The sequence below is a fragment of the Siniperca chuatsi genome, linkage group LG7, assembly GCF_020085105.1.
Source record: "Siniperca chuatsi isolate FFG_IHB_CAS linkage group LG7, ASM2008510v1, whole genome shotgun sequence".
In the NCBI taxonomy this organism is placed as follows: domain Eukaryota; kingdom Metazoa; phylum Chordata; class Actinopteri; order Centrarchiformes; family Sinipercidae; genus Siniperca; species Siniperca chuatsi.
The window spans coordinates 25893540-25918938 of NC_058048.1; the positions used below are offsets into that span (position 1 = coordinate 25893540).

A 25399-nucleotide genomic window follows, 5' to 3' on the forward strand; every position below is an offset into this window, starting at 1 on the left:
TGCATTTCCAGCACTCTATTATGTGACTGACATACTCATCACAACACTAATTACTAAGCAGCATCCTTGTTGTACTTTCACACCTCCAAATGTTCTTAAGGATTTTAATTAAGTGCTTTAACACAAATTAGCACAGAAAAGCTTTTAAAACAGTTTTTAAAACAAAAATCTGCACAATAAAGAATTCATCTTCAGCTTTTGATAAACAGCTACAAATTTACACATCCCTTCAAATGACCCAGAAGACACTCATGGTATTTTCTGTTTAACATTTACAAGGAACATTCCCAGACTTTATTATACATTTTAGTTTTTTATTGAGGCAAACAAACAAAAACAAAAGCATACTGCAACAATGCACAGTTCACTGTCTGCCTGTACATCAACATCGTAGTGAGAAGCTACTTTATCTTGTCAGTGAGACACAGCTGATTTCAGATGGGAAGGTCTTCAAAGGGGAACGCTTCTGTGCTCCCATCTTAACGAGAGACGGGGAGATCTCTTTGATGCAATAGTAAGGTGCATTGTGCCACTTTGATTCCATTTGGAGGGATTGTAACGGGGGACCCTAACCCTAACCCTTCCACCTGCTTTTTATTACGTTCGCCTGTCAGTCGCCCAGCAGGGGACAGAGAATTGCTGTGAGAGGAGAGCCAACCAGACAGGCCCTCGCACTCCTGGAGCATACTGAACGAAACCTATTGCCAACCATTGCCTGAAACAAAGCCTTATCTAATAACTCCACACTTGCTGCTGTAGCAGCAGGTATGGCTGAACAATTAATCGAAATATTATCAAAATCGCAATATGGCCAAGTGCAATGTCCAATTCGCAGGAACTGCAATTTTTTGTTAAAAGGTCAAATGTGTCACAACATACCATTCTAAAATAAGCATTGTGGTGTTCTGTACTTGGTTGGTACAGACCCCAGCAAAAATCACATCATCATCATTTTTATTTTATTTTTTTCAGTGAAAATGAAATGCAAAAATGACCATTCCCACTACAATCATGACTCATATCGCAATATCTGTCAAAATAATCACAATATGATTTTTTTGCATATCGTTCAGCCCTAGTAGCTGGCAGTAACTTTAAATGGAAGTTGGTCCACCTTGAAACTAATTCTTAAGTGACAGAGATGGCTGAATAAAACATGAACGGATGAAACTACAGAACATAGTCTCTGGGGTGCAGTGATACAGCCAGCAGTGTACTTTACAATTAAAATGCCTGTTGGTGATGCCTTGTGATGCCATTAAACAGTTTTCACACCACTTCTTTCCAAAGCAAGAAAGGAAATTTGGGGTGGTGTAGCAACATGTTAGGGATTAAGGCTTGGAATTTCAGTCATTTTTAGAGACATGAGTACTTAAGTATTGTCAATCAAACTATGTCTCTGGTATTTTGATGGAATAAGCATAACCAGTTATCTATAATGACTTGTTTACAGCAATCTGCTGTATATGTGCTGACTATTTAATTAAATCAACTAATCTAAATATGTTGTAAGGATGCACAGGTCATTGATGATCAGAATATGAAAATATATCTTTATACCCACCTATCACTGCAGAATACACATCTGCATTGTTTTCATCTATCCAAATTGTTGAAACAATTGAAGAGATGGAAGATACTGACCCCAGGTCTTTGATATGATGCCGATGCAATGCTACAGCCTATTCTTAAGCTCTGAAGAAAAAGATCAGAGTTATTAGCCCTGCAATTCTGCTGGAATGAAAAAAAGCCAGCCAGGCCAGCCTCTGTCATTTATCACTATATAGCCTATAGCCTTTAGACTGAGTTGAGATATTTTCTTTCAGAAGACACACAGACAACACATCTGACACAAGTTCTGACAGAGATTAACCTACCTCTGAAAGAAAAAGCACTCATAAAATAAGCAGATTGTGTAGTAATAGTTGGACTTTTCACAATAAGATTTTACAAAGCATCTATTCCAAGTAAAACAATTAAAAAGAAGAGGTGTGCAAAACTAATTTAAACCCCCCATTGTCCAAACACTTCTCATAAAACTTGGCAACCCATGGTGCCAGGCGCTGGAGACTTTCTAATGTGCCATCCAAAGTCTGAGTTAAGCATCTGCGTAGGCTAAGTCGATGTGCAAATTCATCGTCTTTTACCACACATCTTTTGGTTCATCACAAGTGCATATAGCACACTCATAATGTTTGCAAGCCACGTCTGCATGAGTTGTTTTTTCAACAGGTGATGTACACAAATCATGTGCATAATTGCTGCAAGACAATGTGACTAAATCCTTGTCATTCCATCTTAATATATTAACATTGCATTTTGGGAGATACAGTACTTAGCTCTTAACAGACTTTGCTTTCATCCCCTAATAGTATTAAGCTATTTGGTGACTTTAAATTGCCTGGACAACATGGCATTTCATCTACATTGTGAAAAAAAAGACAACAAAGCACATATAGTAAATAATACAACAATAAACATGTCCAGCTGAAGAGAATGAGAGAATGATTTTTAATGTTGTGGAGGACAAAACACAAATACATCACCTTATCCTTTTCAGTCTGAAGAAGCAACAAAAGCACCAGCGTGCAATGCCAGACGACTGTAAGCATGAGAATGGTGTGCTCGATGTGACAATCACTTTGACTGACAGAGTAACAACACAGTACTTCAGAACAGACCTCAATCTGGAGTCTAACACATTTCCCTGCACAGTCTGAGGGGAAGCAGCTTTTAGGAATACAACGTCTAATCCTTTTATCAAAATCTGTCCACAAAAACACCCGAGTCCCTTGCAGTGCTGCATGAGCTGTGTTTACCGCTTCGCTCAGCTTTATTGTTAAAAAAAGTCACATAATGTACTCCTGTATTTCATTTCCATTACATGAGTTCAAATTCATCAAAGTAGGTAAAGCAGCAGCAATACATTATAAATGGTATAATCCTGCAACACACAGTCACAGTCCAACACACACACACACACACACACACACACACACACACACACACACACACACACACACACACACACACACACAGACTGAAGCCAAATGCTATCTGAGGGAGGATGGGGGATGGTTATACAAGCATGTTTACAGGACATTTCCTGTGGCTGAGCCTTGGGAGCATCATCTGTCCTCAGACAAACAAACACTCAGAGTTCCCAAAGCTGAAAGCTACTGTGAAATCCCTTTTAACATAAAGCCTACACGTCATGTCTTCATTTAATAAAATAACAGTTACTAATTATAGTTATATTAAGTTGCATAAATACCTCAAAATTATGCAGGCACAGTTGGAACAAGTAAAGATGCTGTTTACAGACTTGCTAAATACTGTAATTTTTATAATAACAACACCCATGCATGTCAGCCATTCATTACTGCATGTATACCAGGGAGGAAGCGTCACTCTGCAGCTGGTGAACAGGCGTTGGCATGGGGTGGTGGCAGAGACACACAGTCAGCTTACATAATAATGGGCTGTGTCTTCTAGTTTTTAGACTGAGCTAATCTTTTAAAGATTATGAAAATTAAATACTTTGAATTCATGAATGAAAACAACATTCTTTTAAAAAGGTTGTAATGATAACATTGATACAACTTTTAAAAGCAAAATACACTTTAAATTTGAAAACTATTATAGTTTTGCAGAAGATTTAAGCTTCAGGCTCCAACAGCAGATATCTGATGGAAATGCAGTGATGCACAATTTCATAAAGTACATGCAGGAACAAGTAGTTGGCTCACTGTTTTACAAATCTGTACAAATTATGAGTGAAGGATACAAGCCATCGCCCAAAGGCTGCCCAAGCCTAAGCGGGTATCTGAAGATTCCTTAGTGCACAGTGTTTTACCATGTTTTTCATATACATTTATCAATGCCATTAAATTGTGATCCATATTGTGTATGTTCTATAGCAAAAATGTAATATACCACACAATAATAGTTTGTGGCTCGGTGGTGTACAGCTTTTAACAAAACTCAATTTCTTGCCAGCAACTCAGTTTAAATCCGTCTGTAGAAAATACGGATGGAGCAGCTATGACATTACCCGTAGCCTTCTGAAAGGATGTTGTAAAGCTTGTCCTCTGAATCAAATGACCCCATGTATAGCAGCCACACTCAGGACACAAGCTCATACTAGGGCTGAACAATTAATCGAAATATTATCAAAATTGCAATATGGCCAAGTACAATATCCAAATCGCAGGAACTGCAATTTTTTGATAAAAGGTCAAATGTGTCACAACATGCCATTATAAAAAAAGCATTGCGGTGCTCTGTACTTGCTTGGTACAGACCCCAGCAAAAATCACATTATCATTTTTAGATTTTTTTTCAGTGAAAATGAAATGCAAAAATGACTATTCCCACTAAAATTGTGACTGTACACTTCAGGCTAATTGTGAAATGACATATGCCAGGTAAACAAGTGTGGTTGAAAATGTCAAACATCTAGCGAGCTAAACAGCTGAGCGAGCTAAAGAGCTGGCCAGTCAGGATGAATATTGGACTTACAGTACATGACAGGTGGGGTGAAAGAGGACTGCAAATGGGATGCCCATGGTGGTCTGTGTGTGTTTGACTTAAGTAATAAAACATGGTGAGGTATTCTGATATACAAAAACAATAGATGAGGTGCAGGGGGAAAATCCTCTGCCATGTCCGTTATTTTGTGTATATGTAGAAAATCTCATGTGTGTTGAAATCTATTTTTTAAACTTTTTCAGTAGCACAAAGCAAATGTATTATGTCCTATTACACTATTTTAATAGATACCTGCCAGCCAATAACAAGAATTTTCTGTGGCAATGGTAATAATATAAGTAACCCAGGGCAATTATTTGCTAACATGAACCATGAACACAATAATATAGAGTATAAAGTTTTCATGCTATAAGTTGTTGTTTTTTTTTTAGTTTTTCTGGCTGTGACTTGTTAAAAAAAATGCTTAAATAACTTAGATAAACAAAAATATAAATAAGTGACTGTTAAGTGAATTAGTAATTATTTTGCAGAAGCTGTGTATCTACCAAGCTATGTATCTTAAAGCAATAGGTCCTCATTTTGGGAAATATCTTTACTTGCTTTTTTGCAGAGAGTTAGACGAGAAGTTTCATACCCCTCTCATGTCTGTACAATAAGTATGAAGCCACAGCCAGAAGCTTGTCAACTTAGCTTAGCAGACATTGCAACAAAATCCACCTACCAGCACCTCTAAAGCCCCCAAATTAACATGTTAATTTATCTCATTTGTTTAATCTGTGTAAAAATGACAAGTTGCAGTGTTACGTGGGGTTACATGTCGGACCATTTCTTATCTGGGCCTAGTCACTTCCTGGAGTCTTGTCATCACTATGAGGTTGTCAGGCAGAAATTTCAAGAAGTTACTGAGCCTGGCCAAGAAATACTGGCTCAGTGTACAGTGAGCCAGGCTTGCTGTTGCCCTGGCTCAGTCCTGGCTTTTGTTCCAGTCTTTGTGCTAAGCTAAGCTAACCAGCTGCTGGCTGTTGCTTTATTTAACGTATATGACAATGGTATCCATCTTCCGCATCCAACTCTCAACAAGAAAGAGAATAAGCATATTTCCCAGAATGTCAAACTATTCATTTAAGGCATTTCCACATTTGCTTCTTTTTGTCATTGTGACTGTTGCTTAGTCTCAGCAAAAAATATTGACATTATGGTTCATTTTTACCTAAAATTGCAAATCAGGGTGCACAGGTCAGTTAATAAAACACAAGTGTACTAACTGACATTTGGGCATCCTATGTTACCCACACTCTCTCACCGTTTGAATGTTACCACATAGATTTCAAGTATACAACATTAGCCTCCAATGATGCTTGGCTACCTGCCCAAGTGCTTTGTGGACTAACTTACCTACCACATCTAAAATGTATTATTATTTGTCTCGTATCTGTGGTTACTCCCACCCTACTCACAAAGGGATAATTAGTGTTTTTAGTGTATTCAATTACTGCAGTCAAGCGGAGGGATTAATAAAAGTCAGCAGCTGTTATCTACACCAGGTGTGAACAGTCAGTGCCAGCCACAGATAGTAAGGCAAAGCTATTTACAGCATCTGCAGACAAGTGTTACTTGCACCTGGAACAAATCATCCACACCAACAAATACCCAAGTTCAAAATGTAGTGAGATTTGGGAATGTTTAGACCACAATCCTCATCATGAGCATTAAAACTTACATTATAATGGGGATATGACTAAGACTGGAATGTTTTCCCTTATTTGTTTACATATAGAAGAGGCAAAAATGTAAAAGACATTGAGGAATTACATATATTTAGATCAAGGACAAGCCAAGTTTGATGCTACCTTTCTTTACTACTTCATTATTTCAGCAACACCAAAGAGTCAACCTTGTAAAACCTAATTACATTTGTCATTATTACATGGTTAATCCTACAAAGTAGTAACTAAAAACAAAGCACCATTTCTAACCATACCAAACTGTCTTTAAACTGACTGACTTCCCATGCACATCCCATATACATATGTACTACACACACATAAAGTACTGTAGTTACACACATATTAGAAACTGATACATGCACTTTCAGTTATGTGTAGAACCATTTCTCAGGAAATGTATTAACATGAAAGTCAACCTTGGCTCAATGGGCCTCATTTACACAGCACATGTGAAGACTGATGAATTATGGTACACTATTCAGTTTTGAAACATGAGATGATTACTATTAAAAAAAGGGTCCATTAAAGGTCTTCCAGTAATGTCACCACTGATGGTGGGCCATAAAGGGTCATAAACCTCTGTGGTGTCCTAAGTAAAAGACCATCAATAATTTACTTCCGTCTTTCGCGTCCCGCGCTCTCACTCTGCCCCTGACTGAAACTGGGCTTTCCAGTTAAAGGACTGTTCCACGAATTACTACAAAGAAAAGACAAATACAACCCAAAATCCCTTCCTACAGCTGGTTGAGTTGTGGCCACGTTTTTGGGTTAGTTACTGTAATAGTTTACACATTGAGGTTCATCACTAGTTAATTTACATTCCTCTATTTTAACTTTACATTTTTCAAGAGACTTAGCTATGCAGTTTTCCTGCATCCATAAACCAATCAAAGGCAATCAAAGTCTCAATTCACTTGCCACTTTCTTATATGCATGGTACAACCTGGAGTGTTAAGGTTATTTGGTATTAAAGTGCACAGACCTTTGACTTTCTGCTACTGAGAATCCTAACAGCCATGAATAAACCATTCAGCGGGGTATTCCTGTCCACCTGTGGCACCCTGTCCACTCACAGAACAGTTGCAAAAAAGGTATGAAATAGGTTTGGCATTCAGCTGGCCTCAGAAATAGTAGATTCTTTCAAATACAGTAGTAGGGCATGATGATCTAAATGCTAAGTGCTCCTCACTGTTTTTGTTGATATCAAATGCACCCACAGCAACATGAACAGTGAAACAGTGTGAAAAAAAATTCCAGTATCTCACTATAACAAGCTATAGCCATCTTGAATGACACTTTACTGCTTTACTCTATAGTTGTCTTTGTGTACATATGTCCATCCATCTCTCCATCATGCTCAAAAGTTTAAGATGCCAGACTGGATTTTGAAGAAAAATACTGGGATATTATGAAAATCATTGTCCCATCTGATTAGTCCAGGAGAGTTGATCATCCCGAGAACCATAATTTCAGAATCAGAAATACTTTATTGATCCAAATGGAAACTCTTTGTTACAGCTGCTCACTATCACGTCACACAGGGGAAGTACTAATAGAATAGAAAGACATAATAATAAATAAGTCTGCAAGCAAATCAATCAAAATAAGTAGTGGGTATGAAGTATAAAGCTAAGTAAGTGTACAGTACAATGTAATAATATAAGTAATAGTAGTGCAATCATGTGTACTGTCAAGTTGAGTGTAGAAGATTTAACCAGCTTATTAGGCGATGGATATTGCACGGCAGTAATATAGTTTTATAAATATCAACAAACATGGAATAACTAAACTCATTTGTAAGGACAACAAGCTCATTTGCTTTTTCTAACTTTTATAACTTGCACAGTGGCTTTGCTTTATTACAACTCAGCTTAGTGCTCACTACACAATAGAGCCATACAATACAAAATGAGCCTATCTTGGCTTACACCCCCATGGCATGGTACACACTCCATCATGCCTGAATATATCTGGCACAGAAGCAATTCACATGTGCACACATAGTTACAAACACATACAGAGTAAACTAATAAAATGTATATATTTGATGCTTAAATATGAAAAAAGCTTGACATTGCAACTTTAACCCCTGTTAATATGTCTAGTCCTAGTTGGTATTTTAGCTTCAGTGACTGACTGCCTGCCTTGGGCACAAGAGCAACAAAACCATGTAGAGTACATGTACTGTGTAGGAATGATGGTGAAAAGAGTGAAAGCATGAAAAGAATGATGCTTTATCACAGTAAAGGTTGACAGGACCATGCTAGGTTGAATCGTTAAAAAATTATTATTGTGCTGAGTGATGGGTTAGTGAGTTCACTGCAACACACTGCTGTGGCCTTCCAATCCTATTCCAAGCCAGCTATTTTCCATATTTATTAGGCCTATATTTCTAATCTTTCTCCATTTCACAGGCACACTTCTGACGTTACAGACCAAACTCCCAACCCTACAGGGATACAGCAGAACAGGAAGTCCACTTTAATCCACATTGTGGAATTTGAGATTGATCATAAATTTAAGAGGACAATGACCCATGACAAAATGCTGGCATCCTCATGGAGACAGTCATACAGCTCTCATTGACTTTAGTCATTAAAGACTATCAGTCTTTAAAGTCTATGTTTTCACTCACTTCTGATAGGTGACTTGAAAGCCCTTGAGGGTGAAAGCATCTTTCACTAATAGACCTAAGTTAAACCAAATTCCGGCACTGCACTAATGCTCTCCATATGTCTGACTGTGACCTTATGATTAGGCATTAGAGCAGAGCAAAACCATAACCATCATAGACACAGTTTTGACTCTGGTATTTACTCCAGGCTCTGTTAGACAAGCCTATGCATTCATGCAGCGCAGCCAGGGAAGCAGACAAAAGGCAAACAAATGTCCTGGATGTACAACAGCCTCCGAATAATGAATTGCGTGTGGTTTTTGTACAGATTTTAAGCTTTTCACCATATATGCTTCCCAATGGGAGACCACAGAGTTATTCAGCTCCCGGTGTCTTGATTTCAATGAGGTACGGGACCATTCACACTAACACAGTCGATTTAAATAAGCTGTAATGAATGCGTCCTCTAATTACAAGTCGCCTGTGGCTTTCAGGTAGTTACAGTTCTAAAAGATTTTTTCTGGACCCGTAGGAGTGAAAAAGGCCACATTGGGCTACTTACTCTTGAGCGCAGTGATTAGCATATTCCCATCCTTGATGAGCTCTTTGATGAATTTATTTGTCCGCTCTAGCTCTATTTCATGGCATTTGAGACGCTCTCTGAAGTCCGGACTGTCCAGGAAAGAGTCACTGAACTCCAAAGTTGGGAGTCCCATTGTACCTCAACGACAAAAGTTGCCTTTCAAACTTTATAACTCGGCATATAACAGTTTTTACTTTTCATCACGTAGTTCCGATGTCATACAGCCGTCTCCAAGTTCCACAAAAAACTTTTCCTGCTCCGCTTAGTTGCTCACTTCCGCTTTGATTTTCTCCGTTTTTTCTGCTGCCTATCATATAAAATAGCTAGTGGTCGTGTGACTCCTGCTGGTTAGTTTTGGATAGTTTACAGCAGTTTCTGTAGACCAGCATTCGATCCATTTCTAACTCAGACATTCAGGGACTAGATTTTATGCATCATCCTGCCTTGTTCAAAGCGAAAATACTGTATATAGAGATGCATCTCACATAAATAAAAGACGAATAATAAAATATAGGCCTACATAGGCAAACTTTGGGCCTATTTCCAGCGTGTTTCCAATTAGTAACACAGTACTATGGATTGATTGTAGTCCCGAGTTAAAGCAGGGCTGGCTCCAGAGTTTTGGGGGTTCCTTAGCAGAATTTGACTCCCACAAAAAATCACTAAAATATACATATATGTACAGAAAGCATATACTAATCTTATGACAGAATATTGGCCATGTGCCTAAAGCACTGTTGATTATGCCTAGGGCCAGCTTTGAGTGCAACATATTTCAGCACCAATATGCTAGTGTCAATGTGTACACTGTTTTGATAAAGCTTTTTTTTTTTAAAAAAAACAAACAAACATTTTATATCTGTCAAATTGGCTATTCTTGGCAGAATTTTGTGACAAATTTGTTTCTGCTTCACATCCAAACTCAGCTATGCAAACAGATGAATTTTGTAATAGGCTTTTTCCCAAATTCACAATATTTAACTCTGTTAAGCATTACTCAGTGCTCCAATTAAACACTTATATTATTTTGGCTGTATAACACTTTTTATATTACACTCTCTGAGCACCCTCTGTGACATGTTAGGTTTTTGGTTAAATTATACCAGTGGGCTTACTTTTTAAAGTCACAAACTGTATACTGTGTAGAAATTATGGGTGACAGTGCATCATACTGGAATTAGTGAGGGTTTGAGAAGAGGGATCTGAATTAATACCTTGGTAAATGAAAGCAATTAAACTAGAGCCTAATTGGAGTCAGGGGAATTTGTCGCATTCTCTTCATGCAACAGGGAAGGAAAGTGATAATGATGTCACACGCCAAATGAGTATTTTGGTAGGCATGAAGCAGAGGCTCTCTAACCAGTGGCACTAAGTCTTTTGGATGACTCTTTGCTTTACAGCTTCAGGGGGCTGGGTAGAGGCTTTATCTTTGAGCAAAGTGTAAAAACAATCTCCACAGAGAGACGGATGTTGCAGCATTGGCCAGAACCAACACAAATGAAAGTACATTAATAATTTAATGCTTCGCTATCAAGAGCGGACCATAAGCTCTGTGGGTGGGGATAGGCTTTTGCTCACTGTCATTTGGAAGGTAGCCTTGTAACCTTCTTCCTTGATAACTAACTAGCAACCTTTGCTAATAAGATACCTGCTTTAACTGTAGATAGCAGAGAGATAAATCATCGGAGACAGATAACCTTCCTGGGCAGCATCATGTGGCTGCAGCTGAGTTGTTATTGTGCGGTAACATCATATTCAAGCAACGGCCAGTAGGCCTATGGTCAAACTGCATTTTCAACAATATATATTTTTTTTTTTTATCAATGTACTGTACTGTACTTCATCTGATCAGGTACAAATAATTAAAGCAGTATACCAGGAATATTTTGTCAGAGCTTTGACAAGCATGTCCTGCTTCACCTAGAGGACCACAGTGACCATTATGAATCTGCCAAAACAAGGGGACATAAAGGTTGCTTCCTGTGTGTCCATAACTGAATGAGACATGCCTGCAGCTTCAAAATTTTGATGTCCACCTTTAAATAGATTACATAAATATTAAGTTATTAAGTATGTGAGACAGTGCCATCAATCCACAGCTATGATGCCCTGATATAAGAGATTCTCATTGAAAACCATACAACAAAAGACTGGATCTTAAGACCACAATGGATATACACTACAATACATAGGTTCCCAATTTAAGTTCATAATGGCTCTTAGGTCTGCCTGGGTTATCTACGTTCCCTCATTAAATAACCCATAACCATCTTCTATTGCCTCTTGTTGGTTATTGTTTCACCTCTGATTTTAGTATCTGTCTATACGTTTGACACAGTATTACACTATTTCTGACTCTGTGACACACATACCCAGAATGCCTCAGGTGTGGAAGGAGTGAGCTACAGTCAAACTGCTGTGAGGACATGGAGCTGGAACTGAAATGAAGACTGGCCTCTGGCTGCACCTGAGGAATCAGCAACAATGGCTGCATCTGTTTCCTTATGCATATGCATTTACAGTGATGAAATCTCAAGTCTGCTGATGAAACCGAAAGAGACACCCTCAGTCATTCATTGGGAGGTGTAACACTCACCACTAAAATCATATTAAACTTACATGTGACAAAGCTGGCCAGGGAGCCCAGTTTGCCTGGGGATATGTGATTATTGCAGCCATAATGAAGCCGTTGCATGTATCATCCATTTGGTGGGATATGACCGTGGGAAAAGCAATGGTTCAGTGATCAGGTAATTCACTGAAAATAAAGCTAAATATGATGCTCATTCCAGCTGTATTCTGCTTTTGGAAGAATTATGCAGAAAAGTAGTCTAAAATATTGTCTCAACAACACACCAGTAGAGACTTGTGGATGAGTGGTTAGCTGTATGAAGCATGGCTAATTGCAATCTAAAATAGCTGCCTGTAGAGTCTTTGAGGGAAATTTGGTTTAATTAAGATGATACTCAATAGAGAACTGTGTCCCTGTACTCCTCTCTCATAAAGGCATTCACACATTGATATTAGTCATGCAAACATGATACTACTGAGAAGTAGTGCACGTCTTTCTTTGTGACTGTACCGAGGGAGACCAACCAAGAACCATAAAGAGACTACCTGGGAGCATGCATGCACACACAAAATACACACATGCTTGAACCACACAGGCTTTTTGCACACACTAAGTGAGTGAGACATCTTTCACATATCGTACATGTGGGGGAAGAAATTAGATATGAGACACACATCTTCCCACGTCCTCAGTCTTGTTCTCGCTGCATTAAACAGGGCCACTCTGGCCTTGTCTGATGGAGAATCAGCAGCTCAAATGGAAAAATGGCTTGGATTTCACAACAGATATCAATAATCCATGCAGAATAAGCATCGATTAGCTCTGCAATGATTTATGCACAAGTCAGGCATCTTCTGATTAGATTTCCTCTGGTATCACTGCATCACACAGTGCATGTGAGAAGATGTCTGGTCTCCTTGTGGTGGGAGAGGTGGGGGGTTGTTGGTTCCTAACATGCCCCCGTAACTTGCAGCTCTCGTGCCATCATTCTGCAGCAGCAGCCCTCAGGGGTGTAGTTTGTTACATCGACACAGTGAGCAGAGAAATGTGATACTTTAGTGGAAACCCTGTTGCTCCGAGTTAATTGCTGTGTGCACTCTGCAGTGCTGAACTGGGTTATTGGGTGAAAGATGATGACTGTGAGATGGACTACGAAAAAAAAAAGTTTCTGCTCAATGCACAGCTCTCAATTTTCCATCTGAAAGTGCAGAGATGATAGAGTTTAAGATGTCACACTTGACATGTGTATTACTGGCCGGGATGCGGCTAACAGTTCTGACTACATCAGAGGAAGACATTTCATATGCCATTCAGTTTCAGCCATAGCTGCACAGTGCAGGGCAGCTTCAGATATAAGTGAATTTAAGTGTTAATAGTGTTGTGTTAATTATGCATTTGAGACAAACAGATGCATCAGAAAAAAGACAGGATTAGATAACTAGACTTCTTGTGATGGCAATTACCTCTAAATAATATGAGCTGTTTTCCCCAATTAACAATTGACACTGCCATGCATACTCTTCATTTAAATCAGGTATTAAGATAATTGCACAATTTCCGGGTGGCACTCAGCTTAGTTCCAGAGGAGAGCTTTTGAGAACAAGACCTGTCACTGTTTTCCCAGCTCATGATTAATGACCCTAATTTAGAAGGTTTTTTTAATCCAATCATGCTCTGACATTTCCTATCAGATGAGTCCTTCCTCATTCTATCCGTTGTTTACCTCCTGACAGTGCAATCTGCCAAAGTGGCAAGTGCCGGGCTCTCGTTTATGACTCCCATGTCCAGATGACGTTTGAGCAGTTATGCGTGATTACCTCCTCTTTACACAAAGAGGCATCTCTAAAGCATGTGAGTGTCCACAGGGATTCCATTTATTGCTTTTCACTGCACAGTGAAAATTGGGATGGTAAGCTTTTTTAGCTTGAAATGCCATGGCCGCATATGGGTTGAGTCTGGTGTCAGGCAAAGGACTCATCCTCTGGAAAATGCTAGAGCTAGAAATGTACATGAAAGCCTCATCTGTGTCTCTGCATCTGTAGCTTTTGACTTACGAATATTCTCAGTGCACATAAGAAGGGTTGTCCTCAGGAGCAAAGCAGTTTTATTTTTTGCCTCATTGACCTTCATAAGGTGATACCTGTCAAGGCAGACCCCAGGCACAAATTTAAGTGTGGGTGATAAATTACAAGAGCTGCTCTACCAGCTTTGTAAGCAACAGTTTGTGTGCTTTGCTGGGACTTTGGCTTTAATTTGGAGCAGCAGAAGGCCTCTCAACCACAGCACGCTGCTGTCGAGACAAATAAACTACTCTTTGGCACCTTCATCTGTTGGCCCCACACTGTGAGGATGTTTTGGTGCATCACCAATCATTGCACTGAATGTGACAATCTGAAACTGTGAAGCAGAGAACAGTGCTTAAGAGATTTTAGAGTTACTACACTAGAGAGAAGCTTTTGTTCTTATTTTTAAAACCAGATGTAGGATACAGGTTCAAGTGCTGGCAGCTACCTTTGATTTCCTCTGAATCTCAGAAAAAGATTTTAGCTCAAAGAAGAACATTTCACATCCAATACATCATCATGAATGATTCACTTCTCTTCACGGCACAAAAAACAGATTCTTTCCACCTTGCCCTTTGACCATGAAAATTAAAATTGTGTTTGGAAGAAAGAGAAAAGCAAAATTGATAGAGAGTGATTTTTTGTGTGTGTAATTTGTGCACTAAATATAATATCAGTTTATGTTATATTTGTTTTCACCTCTTTACTCTTAAAAAAACATGAAATTACATCTTGAAATCAAATCACCTTAAAATCAAATCTTTGGAGTATTTTTTATTGTTGTCCAACCAAACAAACATGCTTGTTCATTAGTTTTAAAAATGACTATTACAAAGACCCATGGTTAAAAACCAGTCGCATGCAATAAATGGTGTAATTTATTGGACAATTAATTTTAGCCATCTGGGAGTTAATAGCAAAGGATCCAGCCGATATCCTAGTCCCAACAGAAAACAACAGATTGCATCTAAACCTGGATCATTCTCTCTTGCAGCTTTTTCTGGACACCATGCTTTTGACCAGACATCCTTTTTGAGTGCCATTTTGGTTGGAAATGATGCCATGGCTTTTCTTCAAATACTGGGCTTTAGCAGCTTTTATAAAATGATTTGATACTGAGAGAAGTTTGGTTAAGTTCAGGTATAAACCCATCCAGCATGTTATTTCAGATAAACATGAATAACATAAACTGAGAATGACTCAGTTATAAAGTAAACTGTTTTTGAGACTGGCTTTAGTAGTTACAGTTACCTAATCACACCTGTTTGTCGTTTTTTTCTGATACCGTTTGCATCAACACAGTTTATATTTAATTTTTTTGCAGGGTATGCATTTATATTAAGAGGAATATTCTTGGCTAAAACTGTCCACAAAATCTATTTTTAGCAGAGACAAAAATAGCCAACATGGCCGTCACAGTTATAAATTTTCAGTGATCAAATATTGCAGCCTCAAATGATGCTGTTTGTAAGGCCTGAGTTCTGTTCAGTTCTTCGCAGAATGAGCCATTCGTTGACGGCTTTATTAGTATTCCTCAAGCAGACCTGAGAAAGCTGTTGAGACGCTCTTGATCAGATAAATCAGTATTAAGGGTTTTCATCAGAGAGAGAATTACACAGGTCCTCGGATGCTTCAGACTCTTCCTCAGGGATGCTAAAGTATAATTTTACATTCTTCAGAAAGTTTTCCAATCATCTTCCGTTCTCATGGTTAAATTTAAAGCCCATTAGTTTTTATGTCACCTGAAGTTTCTCTATCCAATATATTTCTTCTACTGACAGAGAGAAAGGGGCCAAAGAGATTCACTTCCACAGAGCATGCTAAAGGAGAAATCAAGCAAACAATTCTCCCCAAATTCAAAATTGCACCACTGTGATACTGTGAGTTCCCAGAGGCAAAGAAGGGGTATTATGTTTCTCAGTGAAGCAATATAATCACATACAGTAAGAGAGCAGTTACATGTGGTAACACTGGGTGGCTGCTGAAACTTTGGTAAAGGCAAAATTCTTCTAAAAGATAAACTTCTACTGTAATTTTATAGAAAGACACTTCAATTTTTTCTATAAATGTGAGTGGCATATTGTAGGTATATGTCACATTCAGTAACTGACACAAAGGCAATCTTTGGCTACTGGTGATGAAATAAAAGGTACTTTGGCGCTCAGGCTGAATAACTGTTATTGGGTCTATTTCAAGTTTGAAAAAATATCTTTTGAGTTGAGGAAAGCTCCCTCAGAAGAGATCGGTTTCTCTTGCAGTGGAATGTGCTTTGCAGGAAAGGCTTAATAACTACATAGCTTTCAATTTTAAAAGCACACAAGTATATGCCTCCACTGCTAGTGATTGACTGATAAAAGCTTTGTTTGCTCTCTCTGGGATCCCTATAGCTTTGAGACAGGTAATTGAAAAGGGGGGGTGGGGGGGTGGGGTGTCTTTGTGTGGGTCATACCTACAAAAGAGCCCAAACAACTAAAAGCAGTATGTGACTGAAAGAAACACCAGTCACCACTGTTTTTCTGTTTAACGCAGATATTAATATAGACTACCCTTCTATGCTTATAGTGCATTCAAATTCATTTAAGATTTTCACAGTCTATCAGCGTGGTGCATAGAATATTATTTGACAGGTTAAATGTTGCCAAAGAGCAGAAAGAAAGGCTGAATCCTGAGAATTGGCACAGATGAGAGACAACGAATCCATAACAACATCAGCTTCATCCGCAGTTACATAATCCTGGATGGGCTCAATAGACTGATGTCTCACAGACCATATTCAATGTGCCATGCTGCATCACAGCTGTGCCTTTTACTCAAACTACTTGGATGTTTTGTAATGACACCCAGAAACAAGGAATTTAATGGCAGAAGTTACGCTTTCCAAGTGGCCAATTGTACTAATACAAAACAACAAGAACTACTGATAACAACAAGAACAACAACAACAACAACGTTGAAAGATACAGAATTGGATTTTTCAAAAATTTTCTTTAGGTAAGTTCTGTAGCTCCATGAGGCTGTAATTCTCATAACATGCCCAAAATGTAGAGATGACTTTGCTGTTCTTAGATCCTTACCAATATTGGGGCAAAAGTGAGACAATGTAACCTTAACTGAATAGCGGCCACTGTGGCCAAAAGTGGCAATTACAGGATATTGACACTGAATTTCCCTACATTCTACAAGAATTCTACATTTCCTACAAGACTCCATTGAGTCCATTGCTTTAAAGACATCATCACTGGTGATCTGAATTAGCTCAAATATAGTGTAAAAGTAGCACAAATAAAGAAGAGTCATGAAGTCAGCGAACCAACTCAGTAATGTCAGTTGCACAAATTTTAAGTTAGCTAACATTAGCTACCATAACCATTCAGTCATACCAGCTTGTAGTGCTTGAGTGTATTGAATTGAACAATGGTATGTTTTATTGATTCAAATTTTCCTTTTGCAAGAATATGATTGTGTTGTGTCTGCTTTCAAAAATTACAGTCTATCTTTAACGTACTACCTAGGCTGACAAGGATACAATGGAGGTGAAGTGGAAATTTAGACCTCCTGGTGGCACTAAAGGAACTGAGGATGAATTAGAATGATCATCCAAGTCATTGTGATTTATATCTGTACCAAATTACTGTACATGGGAATCCATCCAAGAGTTGTTGTCGCTCATGATCAAAGTTTTGGACTGACAGAGAGGCAGACCAATCATACCTAAAATTAACAACAACAATCATTAAATTGTTTCTCATGATAACTGTTGAACTATTCAAACCACAACAGAAAGACACAGAACATCCCCCAAATCAACAAGGAAAAGGCAAAATAAAACTGTGCAGCAGATGATACTCACAAATGGCAAATTATTATGTTCCCTCTCACAAAAATTACTTGAAACATTGCAAAAGAAGCCTCCCAGCCTACGTCCTAGTGCCAGGTGAGGTCAGGACTAATGACTGTCCTGAGTGTCTGTAAAGACAGCTTCAAAACTGTCATCCATCTCCTCACCACAATGTCCTTACACAAGCATAAAGCTGGTAAATAAGCAACAGGGAGTGGAGACTGCAGTTGACAGAAGCTCAATAATCCAAGGTCAGGGCATTTAACAAACAAAGACAAAAGGCTTATCTAGCCACTGTTCGTTTGCCTCACATCACCAGTAATGCCAGTCAGACCAAATGAGTGACAGCTTCCACTTTAAAGATTTATGCTAATCTAAAAAGGTAGTGTTGAGCTCGCCAAGTCGGCTGCTGTTACTGTGTCAGGTTTTATGAGCATGTCAGGACAAAAGTTAAGACAATCTTTGTGATATTTAACTGGATGTAAATATATTTTACAGAGAACAGCTTGATATACCTTGTGTTCAACATAATACTGTGTACAGACAAGGCGTCAGAGCAACCATACTATCCATACCTCACTTTCAACCCATGTGTGTCTGGATTTATCCTTTTCTTGAAAGCAGATTATACCCTTTGCTTTCATGTGTCATGTGATTTGATGCGCAGCATTGCCAAAACATCTCTCACTGTTTAATGTGAGGTATTGTAGAACGGACGGAGAAGGAACATCTGATATTCTGATGCTCAGGTGTGACAAATCCCTCTGTGAATTTGTCGTAAAACAGCAGCAGATTATAAACAGGCTGCTCAGAGAGGGATGTGACACAACAATCAAGTTATATGATTCTAAATTATTATTTGCCCCTTCTGGACATAATGATATGGGTTACTTTCAACAGATGTTGTAGAATGTCCATTTTTTGGAATTTGTTTGCAACTACGCAGTGTGTAATAGTTACATATTTTCATGGTTGATCTAACGATTTCCATAACAACTTTTATTCAGAAGTCTACATTTTAAAAGTAATATATTTAGCCATTGACCATATAGATTTTGAGACATTATTTTTTACAGAAGAAAAGGAGACTATTCTGTGGAGACAGACAGATTGACCTGCCTCCGCACTCATTAGACAGCTAACAGCACAACAACATGAAGACTGAGACAGAGAGGATGATGTAGCAAAGTTCCCAGGCCAGATTCCATCTCGGCACAGTGAAGGTTGATGGTCCGTTCCTAACCCTTAAACCAATGTACAGTATGTTCTTTGTTATAACCACAAAATTACAAAAATTATGTGACTTATGTTTTCCTCTGGAAATGGTCCAGTCAAACAGTCAAAATAAAACAATACTTTTTCAGTGTTTTTTTTCTTCTTGGGTTCCAGAACTCTACATGTTGTTGCTTTAGTTTTCTATAAACCTCTCAGCTTTTATTTGTGATCCCAGTAAAAGTTATAAATAGCTGGCGAGCGCAGGATTTGTCGGTTAGCACAGGGTTCATTAGTATGCGGCATGAATGGATGTCAACAGGGCCCAGTGGAAATGCTAAGCATGTTTAACATTATGCTAGAACTGCAAAGTTGCTGCACAGTTTCTTTCACTGCCAAGAGCTGTCAGGTATGTGTTCAGAGACTTTTGCCTGTTTCGGGGATCAAGCCACTGCAGTTAGGACTCTGGAATGACTTGTCTGAAGAGCTTAATCTGACTGAAGATGCATCATCATTTAAACAAATGAAAAAACTCACCTCTATGCATGTATGCAATGTTCATTTATGAATTTTGTCTGACCTCCGTGACATCCATGTTGCTCTCATGTTCCTGCTTTGCTTTTTCTCTTGCTTTTCATTTCTCTGTAAGACATTTGAAGTCACTCTCATTTGAAGCATGTATTATGCAAAAAAATGTACGTAGATATACTGTAGCTGTCACTGCTGTCTGTACAAAATGACTCGCAAAAATGGCACTGTTCATGCCAAAACATCAAGGCCTCAGGGGCAGTCTGGTAGGAGACCACTTGAGCTGCGGCTTACATGTACAAACTGCCGTTTCAGAAAGATTGAAACTGAAGGCTATATGTCATTGTTTTCACAAACGGTCTGATCTGAGGCTTCTAGTGGTCTGCCATTGTTTGAGTAACCACAAAGACAGCTTTTGTGTGGAAATGCTAAACTGAGATTAGCTCCAGCAGTCTAGCAGGCTACACGGAGCCTCAGAAGAGCTCGCAGTAATCACACAGTTGCTCTGATGGTGTGGAAAGCCCTGTAACTGAACCACTTAAAACAAACTGTACAGCTGCTCCAAAAGAAACCCAAAGGAAATCTCCAAAGATTATCCACCAATTGTACCAGTTAAGACAATCCAGCAGGATATTCTGAAACCCATATAACATTGATTTTGTGCCAGTGTAAAATACAGTAAACGTATCAGTGGCTCTATTGATTTCAGTAGTTCTGTTTTTGTAGGATAAATGGGCATCTTGATATTCAATTCAATTTTATTTATATAGCGCCAATTCATAACAGAAGAAGTTATCTCATTGCTCTTTTCCTATAGAACAGGTCTAGACCGTACTCTTTATTATTTACAGAGACCCAACAATGTACGTTCATGCAAAATCTCCATTTTATTCATAACCTCCAGGATCCTCAACATATGTTGAAAAATGCCACATTACAACTGCACTTTATTACAGTCATCTATCAGTACATGAGGTTGACGTTGGTGCTGACATGCAGTGCCATTACAATAATTTCAATTTCACTGCAGTACTAGATCATTTAGATTTTACTAACATAAAGAGGATATTCATAAATCACTTTTCTTTGTGCAGTCAAATTGTTTTCCCAACCCTGATAAGAATTCTCGGTTGTTAAAATGGATAAATGGTCTTTCAACAATATGTTTATCTTCTCATGTGCAGCATCAAACGTGTGCATGGCCATTTTAAAATGAGAGGCATCTCATTTACTGTGAGGAGTTTGCATGCTGTGATGTGTGAAGATGATAGCTCCGACAGCACCCACTATTATTTGATGATTTATTGTAATTCTCTCAGTATGGGCATCTGCTTTCTTTTCAGATCTTTACTTTCCAGCTCCCCATGGCTCTTTCCTGTCGTGTATTTTTGCCTACGCTTTGTCACAACCATAAAGGAGCTGTCTAACGTGCCGATTTGTCTCCAGGACAACGTTAATCAAGAAGCCCTCTTAACAGTAAAGACTTTGATGTCCAGTCCACCTGAACAGACAGAACTGCCATCTGTGGCCCATCCCAGCTGTTTGTAGCGCATTTTCAAAATTAATTTGGAAAAATCAGTCTGACTAATCTACCATCCAGGGAAACACAATCCGCACATATGACATACTGGTCTGAATGAAGGGTAAAGTGCACTGCTCTTGAGAGCAATTTCCTCATTTTCGCTCTAAGTCAATAAGGTCAAACATAGGACATTAATCACCAGAGTTTAAAAAAAGAGAAAATCTCTACGTCTGAGTACAAAGAAAAGTGGCTCTCTGCTCAACCTATGTGCGTAAACCTAGATATCCAGCCTACAGCTCATTAAATCTGAATTGAATTTCTTTTCAGTTGTCTGTGTTGCAGATCTGTATTCACCTCGGGTGATAAACCTCTTCTGGCTACCAATTAAGGCAAAACATTTACATGCACAGCCCAATTTAAATGCACCACCATCAGAGCAGACATGCTCAATCACCTCCAAGTCTGTCTCATTCATCATGGTCTTACTTTCAGCTGCAATCTCCTTGTATATTGATTCTGCAGCACGTGTGTATACCTGTTTTCACTCAACAGTCTGGGAGGACATTGTAGCTCGACTAGGACTATACCTTGGGTTGCTGTTGGGCTTTGATGGTGTGCAACTGTCATTCAGGGAAGACACACTGACAACACCTTGTGTAAGACATAAGAGGTGAATGATTTAAGCCTCGAGAGTATTGGCAGTCTGTACGGTATCGACGCTTGCATTGATTCTACAAGTATCATTGTTGTATCCACCCTTTAGATGTTGGTTGCCTGCAGGGCATTTAAGGTGTACACTGACATGACCTGCTGTAGCCAGCCAGTTCATACTGTGAAGTCTTCCTTTGGTCAAAGAGAATGAAGTTTGGCTTCAGAGCTGTAGACTAAGAGGGTTGGTTCATCCAAATAATTATTTTTTCTCACTTACCCCTGATGTAGTTTTGGTTTTATATGCAGACGTTTTGAGATTCCAGTCTTTGAATCTTCTGCTGCCATCTTAATACAATGGAGGTAATCAAATTTGTGCTCCTGTGAGCACTGAAAAATTACATTTGAATGCATCAATGTATGTAACAGATTTCATAAGGACTATTTGTTCGGTAGAAAGAAGTTCCAGTGAAACTGTTCACACTGAAGTCTGTGGATTATGCAAAGTAACAAATCCAGAGAAATAAGTAAAAGACAAATTGATGTTGAAATTTTGAATACGGTGAGCACCACAAACAAAATTTTACTAACTTCCCTTATATTGGGGTAGAAGCAGAAATCTCACAGACATGTCTCAAAACCTCTGCACATAAACCTAAAACTGTCTGCATGATCAGACAGCTGTTGACCAATTCCATTTTGAATAGACTAATTCAGTCTTGTTTTACCTTATACTAATTTATCATTTTTCTTTGCTTCATCTTACATTCTTCATTTTCCTTTTTTAACTGTTAATCTCCAGATTTTTGTCCCATGATATTTTATGTGTATTTGTGAAACACAAACAACACAAGCTACTGCATTAGTAGATGAACTGTATTTTTTGAGGTTTTTTTATTGTAAATTGAACCTTTAAAAAAATTATTTAGTAATGATAATGTACAGCTTTTATCTATGACAATGGTTAAATGTTGTGCATCATGGGTGTCTAAAGTTCAATAAGCTCTATAAGCTCATTCATCTTTTTATAATAAAGCCTAGCTCCAAAAAATTTTAGTAGCTACCTGAAATCACTGTGAATAGAGCGAAGACATTGTTATTGTTCATTCTGTTTTTTCTAACTGAGATCAGATTTAATGAGTGGTTTAATGAATGGTTTATGCTCTATACATTCCATGCAGTGTGACAGATAATACATTTTGATTCCATGCAAGAAATAAACGAGTGCTTCACTGAATGATTTGAAATGTTCTTTCAGCAACATCCTTACCAAGTATTCAATGTCAGAATGATAGACAGTTGCTATTTGAGTATGAGTATTGAAGTGACACAGCTGTTGTTACTTTGCACTTTGCTAATTCCATTTGAAAATCAGGTGCATTTCAATCAAGCTAAAATAAGAGCAGAACTGCTGTGTTGCCAGTGTGAAAGGGCTTCAACTTCATTCTATCAGTCATGGAAATTCTCAGATCTCTTCTGCTGCAGTCTGAAATGGGCAAATATCGAGCTTTCTTATAATCCAGCCAATTTAAACTTGGAGAAGAACAGCAAAAATGAGCAGGGAGATGAGGAGAGTGTGGCCTCTTTACTGTTTTATTACTTAGTTTCACTTTGAAGGAACCCTCAGATTGCCTCAACTGATCCAGGTTTTACTGTGGCCTGCCACCCGGGGAATCTTTAAATCAGGTAATATGTCAGCCCCATGAAAGGTTCGCTGCACCTGGCTTTACTGTAAAGTAGGCAATGAAGCTATAAAAGGCCAAGCGATGAACTGGATGCTCCCTTGCACAGCCGGACTCCAGACCAAGGATAAACCCAGCATTTACCTTTCTCCCCTCTCTCCGTGGAAAATGGAGGATGGGGGCTGCAGCAAGGTTTTAGCGATAGGTCAGGACAGTTCAATCCGCGAAGAAGCCAGTGCATTAAAGGAACTGATGAGACTTTGATTCATCTGAATCTAAAAGCAATGAATAAAACATTAGGTATTACCTTCAGATCCACTTGTTATTAAGATCTTAAAAAACTGAGTATACCCAAGACAAAGGAAACTGTGATACTGGACTGATTCAGTACAATTTATAGACAACAGGAAACCTCTGAAAAATGTTTGTAGTCATGTCGACATACATCACATATTCAGCTGTACAAGATCACAGGTGCATTAAAGAATGAACCAGCAAGTCATATTTTCAGTAGGAAAAAAGTTACCTTTTAAAAAAAAGAGTGGCCACTGCAGCATATTTTTATGTTTTGAGACAGTAAATCCACCAGGCAAGCTAGACACAATTAGATGTGACCATCTGCAGGCACCCTGGCATCCAGATTGGTGACAAATGTCAAAAACTCATGTATGTGACATTCTGGTGATTTACTTGTGTTTGGTCACAGATGCTGAAACTTCTCGCATTCTCTGTGTTAAAAATGGAAAGGTTATTTTTCATTTGAGAAATAACTTACATGATATCTGAGCTTTGAACTAAAACAGCAATAAAATAATAGTTGCTTGTAGGGAAAGTTAAATGTCACTCAGCTCTTAAACTTACTTAAAACAATGTTAGTCTGAGTCCCAGGATGGCAATGCTGGTCCAGACCTATTGAATGGACCACTATAAAACAGATATTAATTTTCCCCAGTGGATGAATCATTGTGACATTTCCACCGGTAGGTAAAAACTTCCACTTGTCCAGCACTCAAAGCCGCCCTGTGGAGTATTCTTATAACCAAACAAAAGTTATGTTTACGTTCACAGTTACTCACCAAAACTCACTGTGTGTATCTTTGAGGTCATACAAACATGTTGAATGCATTTCCTGTGTCATAAAATATTTGCAAAGCTTAAGTCATTTGCTTGGTCCCAGTAGTCAAGAATTTGCAATGATTAACAGAAACACACATTGAGCTAGCTTAATCAACATTTTCACACTATAAAAATGATTAAGAGTTAACCACTTCCCACCAATTAACTACCTTTGTCACGGTCAGTGTATTACTGGAGTAGTTACCTGAAGCAGCTGGTGGTTGCAGTGCAGTCAGCTCCATATGATGGACGGCCTGAATGTCTCCCTGTTTGATAGTGGTTTGGCTGGACATGATATTCAGCTCTGTAGGATGTGAAGACTACGACATGTGGACTTTGGCACTGCCAGGGGTAGTTAAACCAGCCTGATGGCTAATAGTGTCACATATTAACTGGACGTGGTGTGCCTCCTCCCAGGTGAGTAGTGTTCACAAGGCCTACTGAGCCAAACTATGGTAAATTAGTGGGTGTGTCTGAACCAAAGCAAGAGGTTCCTTAAAGTGGTAGATCCCCACATTGCTTATGCGTGAGACATTAATATGTTCATGTTGGCAAGCTAAAAATCTTAGGATTAGCATGTTATCACGCTAACACAACATCCTCAGGCCAAATGTTTCGCCCCACTACTGGTGAGCATCAAAATGTTCTTTAAATGTTTTATCTCCATTTCTTTTCTTCCTGGTATGTACTTTATAGATTTGTGAAGAACTGTGGTGTTAAATTTGTTGTTTTACCATTGTGACTGCACGCAGGAGCCTGAACCCAGCATGGACACCTCTATCTGTCTGTGTAACCAACATTAG

At 38.6% G+C, this 25399-nt stretch overlaps 1 protein-coding gene across 8 annotated transcripts in view; it reads right to left on the reverse strand.

Annotated features, from left to right (window-relative positions):
* The window catches only part of LOC122878992 (rho GTPase-activating protein 42), a 76106-nt gene extending 51124 nt beyond the window's left edge, over positions 1 to 24982 (reverse strand). For 5 of the 8 annotated variants that reach the window (XM_044202585.1, XM_044202584.1, XM_044202583.1 and 2 more), the window contains exon 1: positions 9395 to 9695. In XM_044202585.1, coding sequence (XP_044058520.1) covers positions 9395 to 9548 — 154 coding nt within the window. In that variant the 5' untranslated portion in view covers positions 9549 to 9695. Of the gene's footprint in view, positions 1 to 9394; positions 9697 to 24801 lie in introns of those variants that run through there. The other 3 variants (XM_044202579.1, XM_044202578.1, XM_044202581.1) reach the window with 2 other exon arrangements.
* Between the last annotated feature and the right edge of the window lie 417 nt (positions 24983 to 25399).